Consider the following 26,172-nt stretch of genomic DNA (forward strand, 5'->3'; position numbering starts at 1 on the left):
CATAGCCCTCTAAAGACAGAAGTATTTGTGATGGCAGACGGGCAGAACAATCATTTAGGTAGCATCTAGGAATACTGCTACAATTACTTTACATAAATAGAAATCCATGTCTTTATTAGTAAGGTACCCCACATTGTAGAGTAAAAATCCACGTAGGACAGGCTTATAAATATACATAAATCTCAAAGTCAATCACAATTGAACATTAGGTACACAATTATTATAAAACAAATATAACCCATCAATGTCCATCTAAAGGCATAGTTCTTACAAAACAGTATTTTACAGACAGTCGCAAAAAAGTATATTAATACTCCTGGAGTCAGATTGTTCCAGCATATGAGCGCATCTGGGGGAATAAGGCATGTGGAGAAGGTGCATTTACTCTTCCAGGTGGTCAGGACATTCTGTGTGATGAAATGGTAACGGCTTTAGTGATCTGAGTGAATGGCACAACCGCCACGCACCCCGTAACCCTAGAGAATCCATGGCTCTCCAGAAGAATAGAACAGAACAGCTATTTGCCTAATAGCCAATATCCAGGGGAAAATGGAAAACATTAGTTGAATATCAGCATACTTTAAGTGAAAAACCTCAAAGCGCTTGATGGTTCACTTAAATTTTTAGTCACATTTAAAATCACGTTAATAGCCACTATTTTCATGAAAAGGAATTTACATTTATCTATTAAATATGAAAACAACCAAGTACAACTTGAAACTAAATAACTGATTAACTGAACAAGAAATCTAATTAAATATAAAACATGGATAGGTTGCATCTACATGCCATTGACTCAGTTCACACTAGGCTTAGTTTCTTAACTAACAGTATAGAAAAGTCAAACTCAACAATGATACTTTATTTTATATGTTCTTAACAAGTCATAGAATGTTTAATGGAGGAGGAAAGGTTTAATAACGGATCCAGGAACCCTTTCTGCAAACGAAATTACTATAAACTCAAGGGTAGTTTGGCCTGTAATACATACAATGTTTTATCTCTTGGGTTTTAAAGTATTTACAAGATCAGAAACAGAAACAATCCTGACAAAGACCTTCAAATGGCCATGGTATGTGTATATATAGGCATTTATGTATAAACACATACAGACCTCATCATGTATGTACAAATATATATACAAACACTCTGAGAATAATCAAACTGTTCACTAAACATAACCAATTCTATTTAGAGAACAATACAGTTATATACAGCAAAGTATTCACATCTCAGTGTTTGACCTATTGTGGTGGTTCTCAAACATGTTTCCATTATGATACACAAGGTGATGCCATAGTCACATGAGTAAAACACTCCCATCCCGTGGATGTAACAGATTTAGATAATACTTAAAAATTGTCTAGAGGAAAATAAACTAGTCTGAACATTGTACAGCTGACCCTTGAACAGCATAAGTTTGAACTGTGCAGGTCCACTTATACCTGGATTTTTTTCAATAGTAAATACTACAGTGCTACATGTAGTAAGGTTGGTTGTATCCTTGGACCATGTGACCATGGTTAGGAGGCACTGCGGACGTGGGAACCACATATTATGGAGGGCTTACTATAAATCATAGGTGGATTTTCCACTGCCTAGAGGGTCAGTGCCCCTAACCCCATGCGATGTTTAAGGATCAACTTTAATCCACACCATGAAGAGCAACTGCACAGTGAAAGTCGTTCACGATTGGCACAGCTTAGATAAAATAAAACTGCTGCTTACCCAGCTCTGACTTTACTGACACCTCTTTCACATCAACTCTGGAAAACATAATCAGAATGCAAATTCTAATGGGAATGCATTATCAAGATAACAATCCATCAACTATAATTTATTTTACAAACAAATTACTAATGTCGACATTTTTACAATTAACCAGTAATACATTATAATACATTACTCGCAGTGTCCTATACAATTGATCATGACACCTGGGCGTGCCTCTTAGCTGAGAGCAAGGGTAGGAAAACTACAGTCCACAGGCCAAACCCAACCTGCTGCCTGTTTCTGTATGGTCTGCAAGCTAAGAATGGTTTTTACATTAAAAAAGTTTTTTTAATCTAAAGAAGAATATTTGTGACATGTAAAAGTTATATAAAATTCAAATTTGTGTCAATTAAGTTTTATTGGAACACAGGCATGCTCATTGGTTTACGTATTGTCTGCAACAAAGTTGAACAGCTAAGAGACTGCAAAGCCTAAAATATTTATCATCAGGACCATTACAGAAAAACTTTGCTGACCCATAGGCTAGAACTAAGAACAATACACAACCTCAGTGGTAATACCCCTTAAGCACAAAATCCTGAATATAGACTGTAAACTTAATTACAGAAATAGTAGTAAAAAATATGTGGGATGGAAATCCATCCCTGAGTTGCCCAAACTTTCTGATTTCCTTGATGACAAAAGCCAACTTAAGATAATTAAATATGGCTCTTGCATTTTGTCTGAAATCATGTTTGCAAATTCACCTTTGAGACTACAGTGGAGCAAGAAAAGGGCATTGGACTCCAAGTTAGAAGACCTGGGTTTTAGGTAGTCACTTTTAAAAATTAGCTAAGACAAATACATTCTAGTCTTGTCCAATCTGTGTATTATTTTTTTTAAACTACTAAACACACTAAAATGACTGGTAAAATAAAGAATCAAAATGTTTTTAAGAGAAAAAGCTGATAGAAAGTAAAATGTACCCCTTTCCCCAAATATAACTATAAAAGTCCTTCTATTCATTGTAAATTGCTAAAGGGGAAAAAATGCACCTGGCTAATTTGAGTGTGGATAGTGGGTTCCATTTAATAAAAGTTTTAATGAATGTGCATGATGGAAATCACATCACCTCCCTAGGTCTCAGCTGCCCTTCTTTAAAATAAGTGCACTGGATAAAATGGCATCTAAAGTCCTTGCTAACACTGGTAATTTATGCCAAATGCCTAGCCTCAGTTTCTTCATCTGTAAAATTGGACTAATAATAGAATCTACTTCCTATGGTTGTTGTGAGGATTAAATGAGTTAATCCTTGTAAAGTGCTAAGAAAAGCACTAAATACATTTATCAGACATTATTATTCTACTTAGGCATTTACAAAAACACACTGGTTGGGTTTCTCCCCTGTAACAAGTACTACGTTAGAAAATGGAATACAGATAAAATAGAAGTTGATTCTCCTACATTATGTAAGAACGAATAAACTTGGACTCTACAGAGTTTTAACTTCAGTATGTCTATAAATTGATGATTCTCTGGGATGACGGTTAAATGCTGTTCTGCATCCCTGGTCTGTTGAATTCCCATTTCTGAACAATGATTATTGTTAAAAATGTCAACTCTGTTTTACAGGGCAAAACAGCATTGTTACGAAAGATCTTTTGATTTATGTTTCAAGAGACAAAAGTTCAGTGTTTGCTAAAGGAGCGATCACAGGTCGAAGAATATAAAAATGTTGACCACTCTAGCAATGTATATGGAATACAAGCTTTCTGGACCAAACTTGCCATAGGAGTAGAGTTTCGTTTATTTATTCATTCAACAACTGTTTGCTGGGTACCTACTATGCAGTCGTGTCTGTTATAAGGATGAGTAACAGGAAATGGTCCCTGCATTACGGAGTTAGCAGGGAGGACGAGCCAGCAATTACAGGAAAGTGTGATGAGTAAAATAATGTGGAAGCCAAGTGTGCTCTGGGAGCATCTGTCAGGGACCTGAACCTATTGATACTTAGTCCAGGGGACTGGAGGAAGAGATACTTACTCTGTGACCTGACAGGTGCATAGGAGTTCAGCAAGCCCAGGAAGTGGAGAATGTTTGGGCACAGGGAACGTCATGAGAGGTGAGAAAGCAGGTCTGAAGAACTGAGAGCAAGTCAGTCTTGCTGGGACAGAGCAAGGTGAGGAGTGATGACAAAAGATGATATTGGAGGTAAACAAAGTGGTTTGCATTTCACACTAATGGAAATGAGAAATCGTTGAAAGTTCTAAGCACAAATGTGCAAAACTGGTAATCCGAGGAAAAACAATTCATGAAACAATTAGCTTGACTTGAAATGTAAGCAGAAGGAAAATACCTTAATTTATTCCTTCCCTGCCTGCTACAGAGACTAGCTCAAGTCTCAAGTTACTTTTAACCTATTTATGGCGGAAATATTACACACATGAGAGGGTGAAATATAAAAATATTTGCTTTCTTATTTACAACGTTGGTGCCTACCTACTCAGTGTCCTCACTGCTACACAACCACTGTAGCTTAGAAGGTGATGCACAGGCCATCCTCAGCCAAGGCTGGAGGGCTTGGTTATGAGTCAGGTGGAGCCAGGGACTTGAATCCGATGACTTGAGTTTGAATCCATCACTTGTTTGATGTCATTTCACCTCTGTCCACCTGCAATGAGGATTGTTTATCCTACATCCCTTGGATGCATGCAGTAAATGTCACAGAATCTGGATGTTTTCCTTTTTTTTTTTTTGCAGTACGCGGGCCTCTCACTGTTGTGGCCTCTCCCGTTGCGGAAAACAGGCTCCGGACGCACAGGCTCAGCGGCCATGGCTCACGGGCCCAGCCGCTCCGCGGCATGTGGGATCTTCCCGGACCGGGTCACGAACCCGTGTCCCCTGCATTGGCAGGCGGACTCTCAACCACTGCGCCACCAGGGAAGCCCTGTTTTCCTTATTTTTGTTCAGTGCCAGAAGAATGTGAAAGCTTCCCCCATAGGAGAGGTGGCCTTTCACTTCTGACACGGATTCCAAGGATGACATTAGAAATCACAGTCTCCAGTGTTGTTAATCACAAAAACCACAAAGTTGAAGCCAACTTTAAAGCAACGGGGTGGGGAGTTGGCGGGGAGCCAGAAGACTCCAGAACTCTACAGTGGAAATGCCTCAGCAGCATAATTATACCCAGAGACTCTTTTCCTCTAAATGGGCTGTTAACTCAGTCAGTTGGAATAAAGGAACATTTGGGTTCCTTTGAAAAAAGAAAATGCATTAAGTCAAGACATTATTATAACTTATGCTGACTGCCAATCCAATTTACAAGTCTGAACATCTGAATGGATACTCTAAGTAAATTCACTTGATGGGTCATTTCGCATTTGCTAATTAAAAAAAAATGTCATCTTTAAAATGTTTCTACTCCAAATCTCCACAATCTCCAAAAATGTTAATTTATTATCAAAATGCCTTGAATATTCAAGATGATTTGTCTATTATAATACACATTTAATCATACTCAATATACGGTGACTGACAACAGAATTAGCTGTAACCACAAATGAACACCTTAATTTATTAAATACAGTGGTAGTAGAGTCCAAATTCTAACTTCTAAGAATGCCCATATTATCATTAATATAATTTTACATCTTCAGGAACACTCACAGTTCCACTTCTAACCTTTCCAAGCAGCAAAAAAAATGTGTTCTTTTAGCTACTTACTAATCCAGAAGACACTTCAAATAAATATGAACCATTTTCATATCACTATTATCTCCATCATTCTCCTCATTAGCTGTGTAAGTATCCAAATGCCTTCATGCTTTATGAAAATTTGAAAGTTCTTCTGCCTAAAAGGCTGACTGTGAACTTGGGCCATCCAGTGAAGTTCTCCTTAGTATTACTCCAAGTAACTCTCTTGAGCTGTGGTTGGAAGAGCAAAGGTTGTTTAGAGACATGGTTTCTATGCCTAGCTTTCTCTACCTTGCTATGTGTTATCTGACCAAGTAGCCAAGGCTACATGGCACGAGAGTCATAAAAAGGGAGCCTTCCTGGGTCTCAAATCCCATTCAGTATGATGGCAATAATAATGTTCGTCAAGCCAACTCAGAGATGTTGGGAAGCTCAAATAAGAAAACATATTTGAAAGTGAGTGCTTAGAAAAGTTTTAAGTACTTTCCCAAAGTATGGGGTCATTATTAAACAATCCTCTTCGCTTAGAAAAGAAACTTGCTCTTTCTTCCAGAAAGCTGAATCATATAAGTCTTTTTTTTTTTACATAATAGAAGCTAAAATTATACTGCATATTTTTTAAAAATATACTAAAGACTTTCTAATAATGCATTGAATCTGTTGGCTTTGCAGCTGTGGTTAAGGGGTTCCCATCAATAAGTAGAAGGTCAAGGCAACAATGAGAAGCAGACAGAATGGAGAGGAGAAGGTCTGATAGGCAGCTGATGGCATAAAAATGTCCTCATACTTGTAAATACTGACAACACGCTCTGAAGTCGGTGGTGAGTCTATATCATGTCGGGTGATGGAGCCTTTAAAGAGGAAAGAAATAAAAAGGAAGGGGCAATAGAAAAAAGGTACAGATTTAAAATGATACATGCAAACCACAGAAAAACTAAACTTCAAAGAACAAGAGCTACTATTTTTTTTCCAAATATATATATATATATATATTTTTTTTTTTTTTTTTTGCGGTATGCGGGCCTCTCACTGTTGTGGCCTCCCCCGTTGCGGAGCACAGGCTCCGGACGCGCAGGCCCAGCGGCCATGGCTCACAGGCCCAGCCGCTCCGCGGCATATGGGATCCTCCCAGACCGGGGCACGAACCCGTATCCCCTGCATCGGCAGGCGGACTCTCAACCACTGCGCCACCAGGGAGGCCCCCAAATATATTTTTTATGTATGGCTCATTAACCACTCCTGACCACATGGACTCCCTTGCACATGGAAGTCTATGGGATATAAAGTGGTAGCCTGCCCAGGCCAGACCAGAGAGGGTGTGGTGTGCTGTGTATCTGTATGTCTGCATGTCTGTCTGGCAGAGTGGTGTGGAATGGTATAGAAAGTAAGAGGATTAAGATACCAAACAAGTCTTTGGATGGGAAACATTTTTTGACCTGGTTAGAAGAGGAATGAGGGGAAAGGCTGTATGCAAAGGCTGCTTAATAAGCTGAAATTGATAGGAAGGGCCTGACCTTTGGATTAACCCATATGAAATTTAGGAGACTAAGGCATATGAATTTAGAGCAAAGATCTCCTTGGAAATAGGGCTCAGAGTGAGGGTTTTTTAAGGTACTATTTACTAGAGAAGCTGTGTCCAGCTGGACATGTCAAGCCCCTGCTGCAGTGTCCGTGCTGGCTCCTGTTAACACAAACCAAACTCCTCCGGCTGGCAAGAGTTTTTCGCTCAACTGGTCCCATTCACCTCTCCTCCCTAACCTCAATCATTGGTCACCTACATGAATTCCCAGGCTTAACTATGTACCTCCAATTCATACCTTTCCTGAGGGAAAGGCTAGATACAGCTACCAAGAGGCAGAACCAAACTCAAACCCAGAGTTTTAGATTCCAAATCCCATCATTTAAAATGAGTTCATTTCTCCAGCCTAAGACATAGTTTATTTCCCAGGGCATTGAAAGTACTCAAAGGTATAATTGTAGGTCCACTGTCGGTAACCTGGGAAATAAGCAAATGGAAAAGGTGTCACAAATCTGGAGGCATCCATATGTTTTCCCAACTAGAAACAGGCAAAAAAAAAGGGTATAAAATCTCCAATCGATCAATGGGAACAATTTGAAGAGGAAAAAAAGATCAGATTAGGCAACGGATAGTTGATGAGAAAGATGCAATTCCCAGAATGAGTTCTCATACAGCGATTGAGAACAGCTCACTTCCATCCTTGGTCAGGCCATCAGGCTGATGAACCAGGAGGAATGCTGTAGACACAGTGTAACTTGATTTTAGCAGCCTCTCAAAGGCCTCATGATATGCTTGGGTCACTGTTGGGGAAATGCTGAAGAGCCTTGCTGCCCAGAGTGAGGTCATCAGTGGACCAACTTGTTAGAAACGCAGAATCTCAGGCCCCACCCTAGACCTACTGAAAACTGCATTTTAACAATAGAGCCAGGCAATCCCCATACACATTAAAATTTGAGGAGTGGGCTTCCCTGGTGGCGCAGTGGTTGAAAGTCCTCCTGCCGATGCAGGGGACACGGGTTCGTGCCTCGGTCCGGGAAGATCCCACATGCTGTGGAGCGGCTGGGCCCATGAGCCATGGCCACTGAGCCTGCGTGTCCAGAGCCTGTACTCCGCAACGGGAGAGGCCACAACAGTGAGAGGCCCATGTACCACAAAAAAAAAAAAAAAAAAAAAAAAAATTTGAGGAGTAATGGGTTAAACAATAGGATAATTTGGTAGATTTATGACCACCAGAATAGTCATAAAGTGAGTGTCAATCTCCAGAGCAGTCACCAGAGGCCCTTTCCTGTTCAGTATTTTTTTATTTAGAGCATAGGAGTTAAGAGTACTCACTGATTTTGAAGTCAGACAGATATAGGTTTGAATTTCAGTTCTTCCATTAATTAGCTATATAGCCTTGAGCAAGTTCCTTAATCTCTCTAAAATGAAGATGATAATTCCTACAATTCTGGAGGATGTGGTGAGGAGTAAATGAGACCATTGTGAAAATTAGAGTCCACATACCATACACAGCAGACATATGATCTGTTTCATTAAGCACAGAGCTCACCATATACTATCTTGTATATCTTGCTCTAACTATGCATGTGTATAACTTGTCCATTTCTGTGTTCATGTGTATAAGTCCATTATAACATTCTGAAGGCAGAACATTCATATCGCCTTTCTCTCTTATGTTAGGCAAGAGCTTATCACTCCCTCGCCCAGTAAATAAGGACTACAAGCACAGCAGTGTCTGGTAATTAATTCAGATACCAAAATGTAAGCTTACCCTGAATGGCTGGACCCCAAGCAAACAGATAATACCAACTTAAATGCAGATCAACAATCGTTTCATCTCTGGGAACATTCACAGGCCGTTTAAATCTGCAGGTGACCCGATTGTTCTCAAAAACTCCTTCCTCATCTCTGGCAGGATTTCTCTGAATCTCCTTTGCCCACTGGCCTACGTTATAGAAGTGCTGTACGCGCACCCTGCCGTTGTCGTCGTGGACGCAGGCCATGACATCATCACCACCCTAACACGAAAGATGATGGAGAAAAAAGTCAAAGGTGTGTCTTTGGCAAACTTTTCTGCTAGAAAGAAATTTCACTCAGAAATATACGATCCATTAACTCTGTAATCGGAAGCCCCATCCCCCAAAATTGTTCTAAAAGCCATTAAAAATCTTTAACCAGGGACTTCCCTGGCGGTCCAGTGGTTAAGACTTTGCCTTCCAGTGCAGGGGGTGCGGGTTCGATCCCGGGTCAGGGAGCTAAGATCCCACATGCCTTGCGGCCAGAAAACCAAAACATAAAACAGAAACAATATTGTAACAAATTCAATAAAGACTTTAAAAATGATCCACATCAAAATATATTTTAAAAAAATCTTTAACCAAGTGACCAGAGTTTGTATCACCATAGCTGACATCCAGTGCCTCCTAATGAGTCATTTAGAGAAGAATACATCACCAGCTCTCCAGCAGTCCTGCCGAAAACACAGACACTAACCTAATCATAAGCAAACAATCAGACAAACCTGAATGGTAGGTCATTCTACCAAAAAACTGGCCCATAATCTTCAAAAGGGTCAATGTCATGAAAGACCAAAAAGAAAAGAAAAAAGAAAAGATAAGAAACTATTTCAAAATAAGTAAGGCTAAAGATACATGACAGCTAAAGGTGTTCCTAGACAGACTCCTGAGTCATAAAATAAAAATTTCTGTAAAGGGCAGTATTGGGATAAAGGGCAAATTTGAAAATGGACAAGTATATTTGATAATACTATTGTATCTATGTTAAACTTCCTGAATTTAATAAACTATATAATGAAAAAGAATGTCTTTGATCTTAGGAGATACCCACTTAAAATATTTAGGGTTACAGGGTCATGATATCTTCAATTTCACCTCCAAAGTTTCCAGAAAATAATCAAAATAGTAAGTAGTAGCAGCAGTCAGAGTTGTCGTAGTAGCAGCAGTAAAGAGACATAGAGCACATGTGGCAAATGTTACTGTTTGTGAAAAAGTGACAGTGGTGACAGTTCCACACCATGAATGTGACTGATGCCACTGAATTGAATACTTTAAAATGGTAAATTTTAGGTTATGTACGTCTTGCCACAATTAAAAAAGTTACCATTTGGTGAATCTAGGTGAAACATATATACAGGAGTTTATGGTCCTATCCTTGCAGCTTGTCTGTAGGTTTAACATTTTTGTAAAAAACAAACCAAAAACGTTATAGGTGTTCATCAGTTATAACAAATGTACCCTTCTGTGAGGGATGCTGATAATGGTGGAGGCTCTGCACGTGTGTGTTGGGGGGGTATATGGAAATCCTGTGTACCCTCTATTCAATTTTGCTGTGAACCTAAAACTGCTCTAAAAAATAAAATCTAACGAAGAAAACAGTAATGCATCATTTCCAAAAAAGTTAAAGGTTATTAAAAAGGGGTTCCATTTTGCTTTTCCTGTGTATCAGGTTTTGAAAACTTTTAAATCTGTGCTTCTTGGAGTAATAGGAGAAGAAAAGAGAGACCTATATTTTATTTTTTTGAGACCTATACTTTAAAGGCCCCTAGATAGCAAAATGTCAAACAAACATAAAATCTGAATGCTCCTCACTCGACCTCCCTCCTGAGCCCCCTAATCTTAACAGCTGCATCATGAGTGCAAATGCATTCCAGGACAAGAACTGGTCAACTGCACTGCAAGCCAGCTTCTGGGATGACACACACCTGCTGTTTCTCCTATTGACCCTGAAGTAGGAGATAAGTGATATAAATTAGTATCCATGCCGTCTTACCAGGTGGACCCACTGTCTTACAGCCTGGACTGAGAAGTGCATTCTTCTAGTGACTCTCCAAGAACAAACTCACTGAAGCTCTGATTGCTTAGCCTGATCCCCCAGTCTCTTCTTACCACCCACATACAACCTATGTCCAATCCACCAGCAAAGACTGTCAGCGTTACCCTCAAAACATACCTGAAATCTGAGCCCTTCCCACCACGCCTGCTGCTGTAACCCTGGTCTGAGCTGCCCTCCTCTCATTGCAAGAACCTCAAAACAGACCATGTGAAGAGAAGAAGCAGCAGCACACGCAAAGGTTCAAAGGCCTAAGAAAGTCTGGCTATTTGGGAAGCACCTTGGCACAGTGAATGGCAAATGATGATGCCCCAGAGGAAAGAGAATGCAGCAGAGGCACAGACAGAAGCAGAGGTAAGGGATGGTCAGCTACCTGGGTTCCTGCCTGTTTCACAGTCCTTTCTGAGGACCAGATGTGTTCCTGCCCATGCATACTGTGGAAGACTGAATCGCTGGACACAATTCTTCACTCCCCTGCTGTTATATTATGTACATACGCCTTCACAAGGCTTCTTGCTAGAGGGAGTGTATTTCCCTGCCCCTTCATTCTGGGCTTGGCTGTGTGAATGACTTCAGGCAATGGAATATTATCAGCAGATGTGATGTGAACACAGGTTTGAAATAAGCTTGGATGGCTCTTGTGCTTCTGCCTCTGCCATGAGAAAAACATGCCTGGGTAGCTACTGGTTCCAGAATGATTAGAGAATACCTGAATCCAAGCCATGGCCTGGAGCCAAGCCCAGCTGAGTCCCTGCCAATCCACACACATGTGAGCAAGAGATAAATGCTTCCTGTTATCAGCCGTGTAGTTTTGGGGGCTCTCTTGCAGCCGTACTGTGGAAATAACTAATGAATACAGGTACCACAAGACACATTGTATTCTCATAACCAACCCTTCCATCTCCGTTTAAGCTAGCTTGAATTTTTTTTTAACTTGTAATCAGAGAGCCGTAACTAGTATCACTGTTATACGGATTTGATCAATTTACTTGCTTTACTTTGAAAAAGAAAATTAAATGCCAGAAATCGGCTTCTCCCATTTAAAAGTGGCGTCATAACTTAGGGAAACACAACCGTGCTCATTCTCTAAAGTCTAAAGTAGCAGAGCAAACTAAAGAGAAAAATTAGCTTCTATCATGCTTTGTGTCTTACCATTTTCCTGTCTGAAGAGAATCCAACTGCTACCCAACCATCTGTGTCTGCACTCAGCTCAAATTCCACATCAGCCCCTATCATCCGGTAGCTAAGGAAGTAGTCACAGGTCTCTGCATTACAGCCCGGTTTGCCATATCTATAGGATATATCAAAACAGATATTACTGCTTCCTCAGCCACTTACTCAAAATACATCAACAGAACATCTGTGTGTCAGGCAGGACGCTAAGCAATATTAATAAATATATTAGATCTTTGCTACCTGGGATCTCAAAACCCCAGTTTCACTCAGGAGAGACCATGGAGACAAACCGCTCCTCTTTATCTACCTGCAAACTGAGGTCCAGAGATGGGAAGACACTTACCGAGTGAATCAAGCTGCAACAGGACTGAACCTGGGCCTCCAGGCCTAGCCAGGGTTCTCTATGTGTTATTAGAGTTTCTCAAATATTAATTATTACTGAATTATTTCTGCATCCCTTTTAGAGAAAAAAAATTCTCTGAGTTAATAATTTAAATAATTTACCAGTTCTTTTCACTTACAAATTTTCAACTAAACTACAAAGTTAAACTAACAAAAATGGGCAAATTAAATATAGATTAAACTACAAAACCAGGAACTTTTAAATTCATAGCATTCATGTGATAAATGAGGTCATTTCACTGAAAGCGACTTTCTGCTTACCTGCGTGTAGTGTGTCTGAGTGGCCTCTGCAGGGTCTTTATTTTGAGCATGTTCTTACTACTAGACATGACTCCACTCCCCTCCACTTTTATCTATTTGAATTGCTCCACAACACTTATACATACAAGCCACCAAACAAATGCCTCATCTGGTAATCACTGGGCACGAATGCATCATTTATTCACAAAATTTGCTTTTGCTCTATCGGGCTACTTGGTGCTGATACAATTCAGACACTACAGTACAGAGCACTGTAAGGGGGTTACCCAGACAACCAGATTACGCATTTGTTCATCTGTTTAAGGAGCATCACTGAAATGAAAACATGAATTAAAATTTTCTTCCAGAGGACTTGTGGATCCTTTAAGGATCAGCAAGCCCTAGTTTTAGGAACACTGCTTTACACCATTTTCAGAAACGACAGAAAATTGTAGCAATGGGTGGGATAATCTAAGCTCAGATGGAAGGTATCTAAAAGTACAGGATGCAAGGCTGCCAAGTATTGACGGAGGAGGGAGACAAGGAACATGCAGCTCTGCTGGCAGATACCCTGAGAAGCTGGCAGGAGGTGTAAGCTCAAGACCACAGGAACTGGGCTGAAAAACCTGAAAAGGGTGAGGAAAGCTAAAAGAGGGGTGAATGGGCCAGAAAGCAAGTCTCCCTGAAGCCAGCAGGGCACTAAAATGCCTTCCCTTCTCAAAAATATCCCTTGATCACCAGAATTATTCTTTGCTGGCTATCTTCCCCAATAATCATATCACTGGATTTTTAAAAATTCCTTAGAAATACGCTTGTAATCAAAGAAAACTCAAAACCTCCATGCTCAATTGTTTCTCCTTGAGCACTGAACCAAAAAAAAAAAAAAAATCAAAACATTCAGTGCAGTGGCCATCAAAATCTTTACTCAAGGACAATTTGTTTTAGGAAATAAAGGATTCAAAGAAAAGGAGGGTTTCCCAACAAAGCACAGCTGTCTAGACGGGAGGCCCACTGTCTACACTACTGTTTTCTAGCTCCAGCCCATCACGTCTTGACAGAATACTACTAATAATCAGGCAGGAACTCACTAGATCTGAGACAACTAGCTAGACACAATAATCAATGCGTAATGACTAGTTAGTATCATACAGCTACCCGTAAGTCATGACTATTGATTTGAAAAGGAACTGGGTCTTAGGCACATGTATTATTGCCTGTCCCATCCACACCCCTGCTGAATAAGCAGAGACATCTGTGTTATGTGATTCTTTTTCATACAGCCAACTGGTTAGACCCCTGAGCCAATGGCGTACAGTCATAAATGAAGAACTAGAGAAGAATGTTCTAGGGCCAACGGGCATGCTACAGCTCAAGGCTTGGAAGACTGAAACCTGGGGTGGCCATCAGAAACAAGCCGCATCTCTGCTGAAGTTATGAGGGGTACAGGTCCCTGGTTAGAGTGAACTGCATGCAATTTAAATACTACCTTGAGAAGTAAAATCAAAGTCTTGGCTTTAAAGTTATGCAACTCGCAGATCTACCAACCTAAAGCATCCCTTAGTTTTTCCACAGTCATCCACTTTGATTTTGGCAAATGGATCCACAGGAGGAGCAGTAGGGAAAGGGTAACCTGGCCAGTGAGAATAAATAATGGTTAGAAAATCCAGGAACAACGTTTCCAATGAGAAATGCTTCTTTTTAGTAGGTTGACTATTCTCTAGCGCACGCGTCTAGAAATGGTGAAGGCCTCAGAAAAGAGCTTTGTTGAAGCCTAATCACCCTTTTCATGAGGGGCAGGTAGGGGCACACGTCTTTGACCCCAGCCTTACGTGTTAACTGAGAAAGGGCTTTTTCCTCATTTACAGGTAAGGAGCCTGAGGCACTGAAAGAGGGCATAATATCATACCCACTGGCTCACCACTGTCCCCTGAGAGTGTGAAAATCACAGTTTTATACAATACACATGTTCTAAGAGAAAAAATAAACGAAACACTTCTATATTTGATAGCAGAGGTTTTCCATTTATATCTATATGTTATAATAGGGTTTTTCTGTTTCTCTGAACTTCCATTTTTCATTAAGCTGTATAGAACATTGTCTTATCTCACTAATTCTTTAAACACATCATTTCATGCATCTTTCTTAACATCATAATGCATTCAACCACACATCAAAGGAAAGCCTGCATTATGCTTCCAGTCTGTGACACAAATATTTTTCTTCTAGGCTGTTCACTCCCTGCACCATGTGTGATTTATCTTGTATTCTCTGCCCATCACAGTGCTTGACACTGGACATTGAATGATTGTCAAATGAATAAATAAAATCACCCATAGATATTAGGCAGTGCAAATACACTTAAAAAAATTATTATATTAGTTTTTCTTTTCTCACTATTCTGAAGTCCTTTCTTTGTGATTTGTAATTTTTTTAAATGAGGTTTTGTTTACTTTGTTTCATTAAGTTATACTTTTAAAAAAGCCAACAGCAGATGCAAACTATTACATTTAGAATGGATAAACAAGAAGGTCCTAATGTATAGCACAGGAAATTATATTCAATATCCTGTGATAAACCATAATGGAAAAGAATCTAAAAAAAAGAATGTCTATATGTGTATAACTGAGTCACTTTGCTGTACAGCAGAGATTAGCATGACATTGTAAATCAACTACACTTCAATAAAAAAAAAAAGTCACCAGGTCACATTTTCCTGGTTCATATCTGTGCTCTACGGACAGTTCATCTCTACCACCCTAGATCTTGATCACATACTAAAGTACAGCCCTACCTTTTCACCATCTTTAAGTACTTGGGCCAGATGCATTACTTTTTCTATTTTCATGCTTATTTTATGCTAAGTTGGAAATCCACTTAAGTACTATAGACTGAGTCCCACCTTGGATGAGTTTTTTGTTTTTCTCTTAATATTTATGGAGTTCGATGCTACTATGTTAAGCATCATCCTATATGTTCTTCCTCTTCTCACTACAATGCTGTGGCTATTTTTTCTCAGAGTATTTATCCAGGAATGCAATGACTACTTATGTTTTTAAGGTTCTATAGGTGTCTGAAAAAGACAATCTCTTGTAATGTTGCTTCTGACGCAGGTTCACCATTTTCTTCCATCATCTTTACTACTTCCTAGCATCTAGAATGATACATCAGCATATAGCAAATTTCCTGCTCAATAAATGCCAGTAATTATTACTATTGGATTATTATTACTATTAAATTTTTAAACTAACCATTGGGTAAGATCGTCTCTAGAAGAAGAATGGGTTTCTAAGCTCCAAATAAGATCAGGTTTTGGAACAAAGCTCACTTATAAATGTATTGAACTAGCTTATTAATGTTGGTAAATGGCTTATTTCTCAGGGCTTTTCTAGCACTGATTTTCTATTTTATATACTTCTAAATCTTAGAATGAGAACTTTTGTTGTCAAATGAATTTGGGCATCATTTAATAATATCACATTTTCTTCTCATTTTGTAAGATGTTTTGTTTAAGTATAAATTTATTTATTTATTTATTTATTTATTTATTTTTCACTGCACTGGGTCATCGTTGTTGCACGCGGGCTTTCTCTAGTTGTGACGAGCAGAAACTACTCTTCATTGCGATGCGCGGGCTTCTCATTGCGGTGGCTTCTCTTGTTGCAGAGCACGGGCTCTAGGCACATGGGCTCAGTAGTTGTGGCTCGCAGGCTCTAGAGTGCAAGCTCAGTAGCTGTGGCGCATGGGCTTAGTTGCTCTGTGGCATGTGGGATCTTCCCGGACCAGGGCTCGAACCCATGTCCCCTGCACTGGCAGGCAGATTCTTAACCACTGCGCCACCAGGGAAGTCCCTGTAAGATGTTTTGTAATAAAGAATTTGATTGGTTTTTGTCCCTGGTTCCTGGGAGGGCGACTCTAAATCCCTGGAATTTCCCAATGGGTCTTTCTTATTCCTGAGCCCCTTGGGTTCACACCTGAGTTTATGCTAAGAGATAAGATGACTCAGAATGGGGACTGGTCACTAGAAAGATGAACCACGTGATTAGAGGTTTGGGGCTTTGAGCTAGCCCTGCCTCCAGGGAGGGGGTGAGGGGCTGGAGATTGAGTTCAATTCTGTAGCTAATGATTAAATCAACCATGCCTTGGTAATGAAACCCCAATAGAAACACTGGACACTGAACCTCAGTGCAGCTTCCTGGTGGTGAACACACTGATATGCTGGGAGGGTGACAGGTCATGATTCATTGGAGAGGAATCCTGCATTCATGCAAACTGCATTCATGAGCCCCCAGACTCTGCCCTGTGTGTGTCTTCACTGGCTGTTCCTGAGCTGTATCCTTGATACTAAAACTGTTATTGTGTGTACAGCCCATTCCTGAATCCTTTGAGACGTTCTAGTCAATTATAGAACCCAAGGGGGGTTGTGAGTGGCCCCTGGATTGGTAGCCAGTTGGTCTGAAGTGAGGCTAGTCTTGTTGTGGACCATGCCCTTTAACCTGTGGGGTCATTAGTGCCAGAACTGAATTTCAAGACACCAACTGGGGTTGGTATCAAAATATAAGCAAAGCAATGTTATATTTTTTTTTCCTGAAATTAAATGATCTCACTATTTGGAATAAAATAAGTTTGGACCACGTGCCAATATTTAAGCTCCTGTATCTCAGCTACAACCCAGCCTCTACAGCCAGCTGTAGGATGGGCTAGTACTCTGCAAACCACATCTCTCCTTTGCCAGCTGGCTAGCTTCTGCCAAAAGAAAACATTAAAGGGAGGTTGGGAGGCAGGAGGAGGGAAAGACCATTTGTTCCTGTTTGATTGCTGTCCAATATGCAAGTCCTCAGCAACTCTATTTCATCCTCACATTGGCAGTCGGTTTGAGTTTACAGCTTTTTTCTAGACTCCCAGGACCAGCCTCTTCAAAGGAACCAGCATCAGCTGGGCAGACAGCCCATTCTCAGAGGATGGGCTGCACCTCTGGGGTGGGGGTGGGGGTGGGAGTGGGAGGTCCCTTGTCTGAGCTCTTGGTTCTCACAGCCTCGAGCCCTTCCCTCTGCTCCCTCAGCCCCAGGGCCGGCACCCGCTTCCCAAAGTGACTTTCTCTGAGCTCCCTTCTTGCTTCTGCAGTCCCCTCAATACCTTTTCAGACAGCTCCCTGGGCTGGCTATCCTGTTTTAAAAAGCTTAAAAAATTGGTTTCTGTCTCTCTGACTAAACCTTGATGGGTAGAGACTAAGTGTATTAATCCTTGAATAGCAATACAATGTAAATGTTTGTGAAAAACCATATCTTATTAGCAGTTATCATCTTGAAGCCTAGAGAATTAAGATATTCAATCGGATCTGTTTTACATGCACTGTACAATTTTATTGGAAAATTTTGTTTATTGTAGAGTTTTAATTTTTAAATACCCTAGGTCCACAGAATTAATGATATTTCTTGATTTATGGAACACTCCGTTGTATGGATATACACATTTTTTTATCCATTCAGGGGCTGACAGACATTCAGGTTGTTTCTACTTTGGGGCTATTATGAATAATGCTGCCATGAACATCTGTGTACAAGTCCTTGTGTGAACATATGTTTTCAGTTCTCTTGGAATAGAATTGCTGTGTCATATGTTAACTCTACGTTTAACTTTGTGAGGAACTATAAAATTATTTTCCAAAGTAGCCACACTGTTTTACATTCTTACCAGCAATGTACTGTGGGGAGGTTGGGGGGAGGTCCTTTTTTTTTATAGCCATCCTAGTGGGTGTTAAGTGGTATATCATTATGATTTTGATTTGCATTTCCTTAATGACTAATGATGCTGAGTATCTTTTCATGTACTTATTGGCTATTTGTATATCTTCTTTGGAGAAATGTCTATTTAGAGCCTTTCTCCATGTTTTAATAGGGTAGGCTGTCTTTTTATTATTGACTTGTAATGTATTAGCTTTTTAATATCTGCTATGTCTAGGGTTATTTCTCCCTTTTTTCATTCCTAATATTATTTGTCTTCTCTCTTCTTCTCCTTATCAATCTTGCCAGAATCCTACTGTGAGAGTTAATTTTATGTGCCAACTTGGCTAGGCCAGGTGTCCAGATATGTGGTCAAACATTATTCTGGATGTTTCTGTGAGAGTGTTTTCGGATGAGGTAAACATTTAACATTTTATATCAGTGGACTCTTGAGTAAAGCAGATTGCCCTCCATAATGTAGGTGGGCCTCATCCCCAGCTGGACAGAACAAAAAGACTGAGCTTCCCCAAGCAAGAGTGAATTCTGTGGCAGATGGCCTTCGGACTTGAACTATAACATTGGCTCTCTCCTGGGTCTCCAGCCTGCCAGCCCACTCTGCAGATTCTGGACTTGCCAACCTCCAAAACTGTGTGAGCCAACTCCTTAAAATAAACTTCTCTCTCTCTGTTTCTCATCTATATATACATACACATCCTATTGGTTGTGTCTCTCTGGATAACACTGACTAATACATGTATCTACTTCATTCATATTTTCAAAGAATCACTTCTGGCTTTTTTGATCCTCTTTACTGAATATTTGGTTTCTAATTCATTAAATTCTGCTATTTCGTCCTTTCTTTCCTCCTACTTTCCTTAGAGTTTTTCTTTCTCTAACTTCACAATTCTTTGGCACTTCTCCTTTTCTTCTATTAACGTTTAAGCCCAACAATCAACTGCCTCCAGGGGTTTCTGCCTGGACATTCCACAAGCAGAACAATTCCAGACGCCCAACACTGAGCTTCCCCACCTCCCAAATGCCCTTCCTCCTATGTTTTCTATCTTAGTGAAGAGTCCCACCACCCACCCCCAGTCTCCCAACCTTGAAACCCTAGATTCCTCCACCTGGAACATTTCCTCCGTCACCATTCCTTTCATTTCCACCCTGAAACATGAGCCTGCCTCTTGGCTATTGCACTGCCTCCTATCTGATTCCCCCACTTCCCTTCTAATTCTTCCACCAGCGCCAGGTTTCTAAAACAGAAATCAGATCTTGTCACAACGCCATTTGAAGACCTTTACTGGCCTCTCCCCACCCCCTCCTATCTCTCCTACACTCACTCGTCTTCCTTAGTCCTGACATGTATGCGTCAGACACCCAGCCATGCCAGCTTCTGCTTTTCCCCTTAGCTTTGTCCATGCTCCCACTTTTTTTTTCTATTGAAGTATAAGTTGATTTAGAATGTTGTTGCTCCCACCTTTTTTTACTGGTTTTTGGTGGTTTGTTTGTTTGTTCCTTTCCCTCCACTTTCCATTTTAGTGCTTTCTTTCTCTTTATTGAAAATTAAAATTTAGATGAAGACCAAATAATATTGGTTTGAGGCAAAAAAAACCTTTTTTTCCTCCTTCCCTTTCCTTCTTCTCACATGTGCCTTGTAAACCCCTCCAATAACCGTTCTGTTTTGGAGGATGAAAGCCATTTTTTCCTCCCTTCAAGAGGCACTTATTTTCTTGGTTTATTTCTCCAGGTTCTCAACATGCTTTTGTTGTTTCCATTCTTGTCTAACTCGCAGCCACTATCTGTTCTTCTTTTTGCAATCCCTTGAGCCTGTTTTGCCATACTCCACTAGGTGGATAATGGCTTCTCGTTAGCTATTTATTGCTTCTAATTAACTGCTTGGATCACAGCCCTCAGGTATTAATTTGGTACTTAATTCCTTGAAGTTTTAACCAGAAATTATCTGTTCAAATCTCTGAGAGCTACTGCATCAGCCTATTTCTCTTTCTGGACTGCCTGAATCGTTTCTGCTTATCAGAACCATATAAAGAAGCAAAAATGTCAAGGGACTTTGTAAAATGGAACATTCCACCCACGTGGAGCCCGTTTAGCAAAGCTTTCATCATGTCACTCCACCACTCAGGAACCTGCAGTTCCCAACTGACTACCCCATCAATTCCAAGGCCCTCTTTTCAAGTTTGCCCATAAAAATGCCCCATCCCGCCTGTTCCACTGCATTTCCTAACATATGTGTTTAGAAGAGAGGGTCCACAGGGACCCTCTCTTCTAAACACGCTGTACACCTCGCACCATCTTATCCATAAAGTCAATCAACAACAAACCCACCCGGTTCTCTGCTACCTTCTAGCTGTGTGACTTTAGCTACAATATTTAAACTTTCTGGGGGTCAGTTTCCTTAACTCGAAAGTGGGAATAGCAGTAGTATCTAAGTCAGAGTGTTGCTATAAAGATTAAAGTTAATATGGGTAAGGTACTTAGGACAGTGACTGGCACACAGTAAGCACTTAATAAAAGTTAGCTCCAGTTAGTGTTATTATTGGGTTAGATTCATGGATATGAATTAGATGTAGATTATTTACCTTTAAATTATTTACCTTTTCTGTGATTTGTTTTGGTTTTATTCTCCCACCCCAAAACTATATATATATATATATATATATATATATATATATATATATATATATGCTGTTTCTACTTTGTCACTGAACAAGGTGATACTATCTTTGTTCAAACCAAAGTACAAATGAAGAGATACTACAAATGAAAAAAAAAAGTGTGCACGTGCCTGTGTGTGTGAGTTGGGGGGGGGGGTCTTTTTATTCTCAGTACGTATATATGCACCACGAGGGGAAAAGCATCCCAAATGTCTATATGTACGGTGATGAGTTATGTATTCACATACAATACACAGTAGACACAGGAAGAATATAGGCAGATGAAGGAACTCCTGCTCTTCCCCCCAAGCTCTGTTCTTCTCTCTACTGCCTTACGAGCTCTTTCCCAAGATGGGAAAAATTGTGGTCAGAACTCAATGGTCAGAAACTCATGGATTGGGCCATGTTTTACAAGTGGTCAGACTACTATGCCTTAAAGATAAGCAACCTTGAATGGTGTTCCTTCTTTCCTTCCTAGGTAGGGTATGGCCCAAGGGCAAGCCAGCTACCATCATCCAAGTGGCTGGCTGATGAGCCTCAGGGTTTGCTCCTCAGACCTGGTCTGTAAGTCTTAGCAGCAAGGAGAAGGGAGCAGCAGGCTTCATTTAGGACTTAACCCTAAGCCAACACCCAACTCAATTTTTTTCAGAGAACCCTCAGAATAGGAGGTTTGCCCATAATCATGTGGTAATCTGTTTTATATTCTACTGTTGTTCTGAATATATAGATTCTGGCTTGAGAACCTCAAGGGTAAGAGGGTATGGGTGATAGGAGTCAAGCACCAAGAACCTATCCAAACTGTGAACCATGGACAGCACAAAGGGTCACAGCACGGTTAGACTGTACTCTGGGAGAATATCTTGCCTAATGGCAGGGAATGGGGAGAGAAAAGCAGAGAAGCCCTCTGAAAGAGGCAGCAATTGAGCTGGGACTGTACGGCTGAGTAGTATAGGCTAAGACAGTGGGAACCCCCAAGAATTCTGAAAACTAGCATCATTAAACCAAAATATAATTTAAATTAAAAAAAATGAACATGTTAGGGGGTGATGAGAAACATCAAATCAGCCAGTGTTCAGTCTGTGGTCTGGGGGGTCTTGGGCAACCTGGACACTGGAGAAATGGTCTCTGGACAAGGTGGGTAATGGTCACTTGGCTCAACCAGAGTTTCAGGGAATTCTGCATGCCCACCCCCATTATTCTAATTCCCTTTTTCTGATTTCATACTACTGGGCTACTTTTTCATTAAAAATTCAGTTTGTCGGCAACTTTGAACCTGAGAAGGGGGTACCCTGCATAGAGAAAACAGCCCAATCACTAGAAAAAGACAACCCCACTTGTACTGATAGAAAGATAGAATAGTTTAAACGTACTATTTCTACCTCTTCATTTGCCACTTCCTCCAAAATCAACTGGGATCCCTCTTTCCTTCTCCACTGAACTCATCCCAGGAAAATCCACCCATTACCTCTCATTTCCTGAATCCATCAACTATTTTAAGTCTTCACTGGGCCTCCCCATGGCATGGGACACTCTTCCTGATGCCTTTTTCCTTCGTCTCCTGGGTGGGAAGCCATTCTGGGACATTTCCTGGTTCTGCTTCTCCATCTCTGGCAGTACCCTTTTAAGGCAGTGTCATTGATTATTTCTAAGGATCTTGGGAAAGTCTCTACTCAAGACCCACAAGGCTAAAGCCTAGGCCCAGGGTAATCTAGTAGACGTGCTTCCCCTAGGAGGCTCACCCCACAAACATCCCCACTAGCACCCACCAAATGGTTGTAGGATCAGCCTTTGAAGGTAAGTGCAAGGATCAGAGAGAAGAGTAGAATGGACAGTGAAAGCTCAGAGTGAGGGAAAGGAAGGAGTGAGAGATGGTTGTAAATGAAAGTTGGGTCAGACAGAAAATTCCAGATAAAGGAGTTGAAGCTTCATCCAGGGAGTAGATTGGAACCATTGCAGATTTTTGAGGGTTAGAGCCAGGCTTCAGGTGGTATGTGCAGAATGGGTGAGAGTGCCAAGCAGACAAACTAGAGATTTGTACACGTATCACAGGCCCTGCTACCCCTGTAGGGTCACCTCACCTAAGTGCCCTCCCCCTTTTGTCTCATTAAAGTCTCTCACACTTCCTGGTTCAACTCTATAAAGCTTTCCTTTGGGCTGCAGCCCACCTGATGTCCATGTTCATAAAAGTGCCTGGACTATACAGCTAACTTCATTCTCTCTATATATACAAACTGACATCGAATCTGACCTTGTTCTCCATTTGTTAGGTGCATGTGCCCAATAAGAATATAATTTCTCATGTGCTGCCTTTGAGTCACCTGGCAGTGTGCTAGGCTGACTATGAACAGAATAACTACCTATTACATGCTTTCAAAAAGAGATGGATTTTGTACTATTTACTCTTTTATAGAGTGACAGATTCTACTTCTGCTTGTTGTTCCCCTACTCTGCCCCTGTATTCTTTCCTTCTCCCTGACTACATGGCTGCCCAGCTAGAAGACTCTACTTTTCAGCTTCCCTTGCAGCTAGGTCATGTAATTAGGTTCTTGCCAAAGAAATGTGTGCAGCAGTGATTTCTGCAACCAGCCTAAAAGGTAATTGTTTGTCCTGAACTTCCTCTCTTTCTCCTTTCCTCAAGCTTGAACAAAGACGTGCAAGCAACCTGACTTCCACACAGATGAGGACAAAGCCTTAGATGGTGGGGGAACAACATCAGGGAAAGAACCTAGGTCCTTGAATGACCTTGTGGAACAGAGCTGGACCACCTGTCCAGACCAGCCAGACTCAAATGAAAGAAAAATAAACTATCTTATTTAAGCCACTGTATGTTGGGGTCCCTGTTTCAGCAGTTAAGCATCTACCCAACTAATGTATTTCCCCAAATCCATTTCTCCATATAATACAGTAAGTCCAGCTTTTGAATTGGGCCTATTACTTCCCAGATAAAGGCTACATTTCCCAGCCTCCTCTGCACCTATGGGTGACCATATGACTAGGTTGTGGCTAATGAAGTGTAAGTAGAATTGTTACATGGGCCTTCTGAGCAATCTCCTTATAAAGTAGTCAGTGACCTTCTTCCCACTTCCTCTTTCCCACGGTCTGGAAAGTGAATGTAATGGCTGGAGATGAAGCAGCCATTTTGGACCATGAAGTTACATTCTAAGAGTTGTGAAGAAGCAGAAGACCAGGATTAGTGTCTCCAATGACCAGTTTTAGACTGCCTACTTCTAGATTTCTTTACGTGACAGAGGAACTTCTATCTTATTTAAGCTATTAATGTTTGTTTGTGGTAGGTAGCTAAACCTAATCTTAAGTAACAGATACATCCAGCCTCATATCATCTGCTGGGACACACAACATTTCAAAGCCCAACTTGATTCTTGGATATTCCTCTTAGCAGAAGAAAAGAAAAATCACTTTCCAAATTGCAGAAGTAAGAAGCCAGTTTCCATTCCTTCTGAAGAAAATCAGCTTGGCTTTTGTGCTCACTGAAACACTGCCTCTAGAGGGAGGTCATTGAGGGACAAACACCCTGTCTCTGGGCCCACCAGGCCCCAACAATGGCGGCTCACACTAGGGATGCATGACATGTGGGAAAACAGTAAAGAAGTGGGATGGAAGTGGGGAAAGAGATGTGACCCAGCTCTCATGGGCAGGGCAGTGAGCACGAACAGAACGCTGAGCTTGGGACACTAGCCACTGCAAATTTAGGTCCGTACAGACAGGGAGGAAATAAGGCAACATCTCTCTTGAAGTTGGGATTTCTGCTTCCCACCAGCTGCTCTTATCTCACACACCCTAGGCCAGATGGCAGTCTCCTCCCTTACCACCCCCTACCCCAATCCCTGACAGAGACAGAGAGTGGAGGCCAGATGCTGAAAACTGGGGGAGCCTAGACTCAGCCCCACCTGTCCGCAGCTTCGCAGGACTTGGCTGACCACCTGCCTCTCCCGGCCTCAGTCTCCCCACCTGTAAAGCCAGCAGCGGGCGGAAGGCGCTGACAGCTCTTGGGACCACTTGTCCAGGATGGGTAGTGGGAGCCACGCGCTCCCCGTCCGGGCCTCGGCCGTGCCGGCGCTGCCTCCATTCGCATCCTAACCAACTGCCCGCCCCCGCCCCCGCCCCCGCCCCCGCTCCTGCCGCCTCCGGCCCCCGTCCCGGGTCTCCGCTCCCGCAGCCCCTCATCCTCCCGCAGCCTCACCCTCCTCGGACAGGTAGCGTAGGTCGTAGAACTCCCCCGCGAAGGTGCCGTAGGAGGAGTCGTGGCGCGGAACCGCCTCGTCAGAGCCCGAGTCCCCTCGCGCGCGGCCCCGGGGCCCCCGGCCCCCGGCGCCCGCGCCGTCGTCCGCGGGGCTGGCGGCACAGGCGACGGTCCCGGCCAGCAGGAGCAAGAGCAGCGGCGCCCAGGCCCCCGGGCGCTGCCGGCGCGGCCGCGCCATCGCTATCCACCGATCCCGCAGCCAGGCCGCTCGGGCCGCAGCAGGGGCGCCGCGGGCGCTGGGCCGGGACTGCGCGGCCGCCCCCGCCGCCGCCAGCACGCGTCCGCCGCCGCTAGCAAGCATCCGCCCCCTCCCGCAGCCCGCGCAGCCGCGGAGCCGCCCGCACCCGCCGCCTCCCAGCCTCGGTCTGCGCATCCTCGCTTGCGCCAGAAGCCTCCCATTCTTCCTAGCATCCTCTCCTCCTCGCCCGAACTCTCTTTCTCTGCCTCCGTTCTTTCTCCCATTTCTCCTCCCTCCCTCCACGAGTCTCTCACAGACACAGATTTGGCCCTTCTACCCTCTTGCTACTACTCAGAAAGTGGTCCACGGAGCAGCAGCAGCAGCAGCATCCCCAGAGACCAGCATGTTAGCATCACTAATCTCGGGCCCCACGGCAGACACGTGACTCAGGATGCATTTTACCAATATCCCCGGGAGACCCCAGTATATGTTCACATTTAAGAAGTGCTCCCCGGAGGGTTCACCTTGAACACACCTTGTCAGAGTCGCTGCTTCCCCCACCTTGTTCCAGCACTTTTTGGTTTATATAAAGCACTTACTATATCCATTACTTCTTGGGATCATCACTGAAAAAGTTGAAATTGCAAGATCCGCACTTTATAGATAGGTAAACCGAGGTCCTTAGGGCCACTTTAAACATAGGTAAACCGAGGTCCGAGGTCCGAGGTCCTTAGGGTCTAGTTTCCCGA

At 42.1% G+C, this 26,172-nt stretch overlaps 1 protein-coding gene across 3 annotated transcripts; it reads right to left on the reverse strand.

Annotated features, from left to right (window-relative positions):
* FRRS1L (ferric chelate reductase 1 like) lies at nucleotides 1–25,520 on the reverse strand. 3 transcript variants are annotated; one of them, XR_014294756.1, is made up of 6 exons: nucleotides 25,186–25,471; nucleotides 14,138–14,222; nucleotides 11,927–12,065; nucleotides 8,697–8,943; nucleotides 5,437–6,257; nucleotides 1–407 (listed from the first exon to the last, which is right to left on the reverse strand). XR_014294756.1 is itself a non-coding variant. In XM_082628948.1 (5 exons), exons 1-5 carry the CDS (start codon nucleotides 25,421–25,423, stop codon nucleotides 6,085–6,087), a joined length of 882 nt encoding a protein of 293 aa, XP_082485074.1. In that variant the 5' UTR covers nucleotides 25,424–25,520; the 3' UTR covers nucleotides 5,341–6,084. The 3 variants fall into 3 exon arrangements, 1 of the variants encoding a protein (XP_082485074.1); XR_014294757.1 differs by having other exon boundaries at nucleotides 1–4,384; XM_082628948.1 differs by lacking the exon at nucleotides 1–407 and having other exon boundaries at nucleotides 5,341–6,257; nucleotides 25,186–25,520.
* Between the last annotated feature and the right edge of the window lie 652 nt (nucleotides 25,521–26,172).

The sequence above is a fragment of the Mesoplodon mirus genome (genome assembly GCF_964341445.2).
Source record: "Mesoplodon mirus genome assembly, chromosome: 1".
Lineage (NCBI taxonomy): Eukaryota > Metazoa > Chordata > Mammalia > Artiodactyla > Ziphiidae > Mesoplodon > Mesoplodon mirus.

What these genes read in the sequence shown, in the direction of transcription:
- FRRS1L (XM_082628948.1), bottom strand. Translation starts at nt 25,423, where the DNA reads ATGGCGCGGCCGCGCCGGCAGCGCCCGGGGGCCTGGGCGCCGCTGCTC. An exon ending in AAAACTAAGGGATGCTTTAG is followed by an intron (nt 12,066 to 14,137) that starts GTTGGTAGATCT and finishes TATATCCTATAG; the next exon opens with ATATGGCAAACCGGGCTGTA. An exon ending in TCTCTTCAGACAGGAAAATG is followed by an intron (nt 8,944 to 11,926) that starts GTAAGACACAAA and finishes CTTTCGTGTTAG; the next exon opens with GGTGGTGATGATGTCATGGC.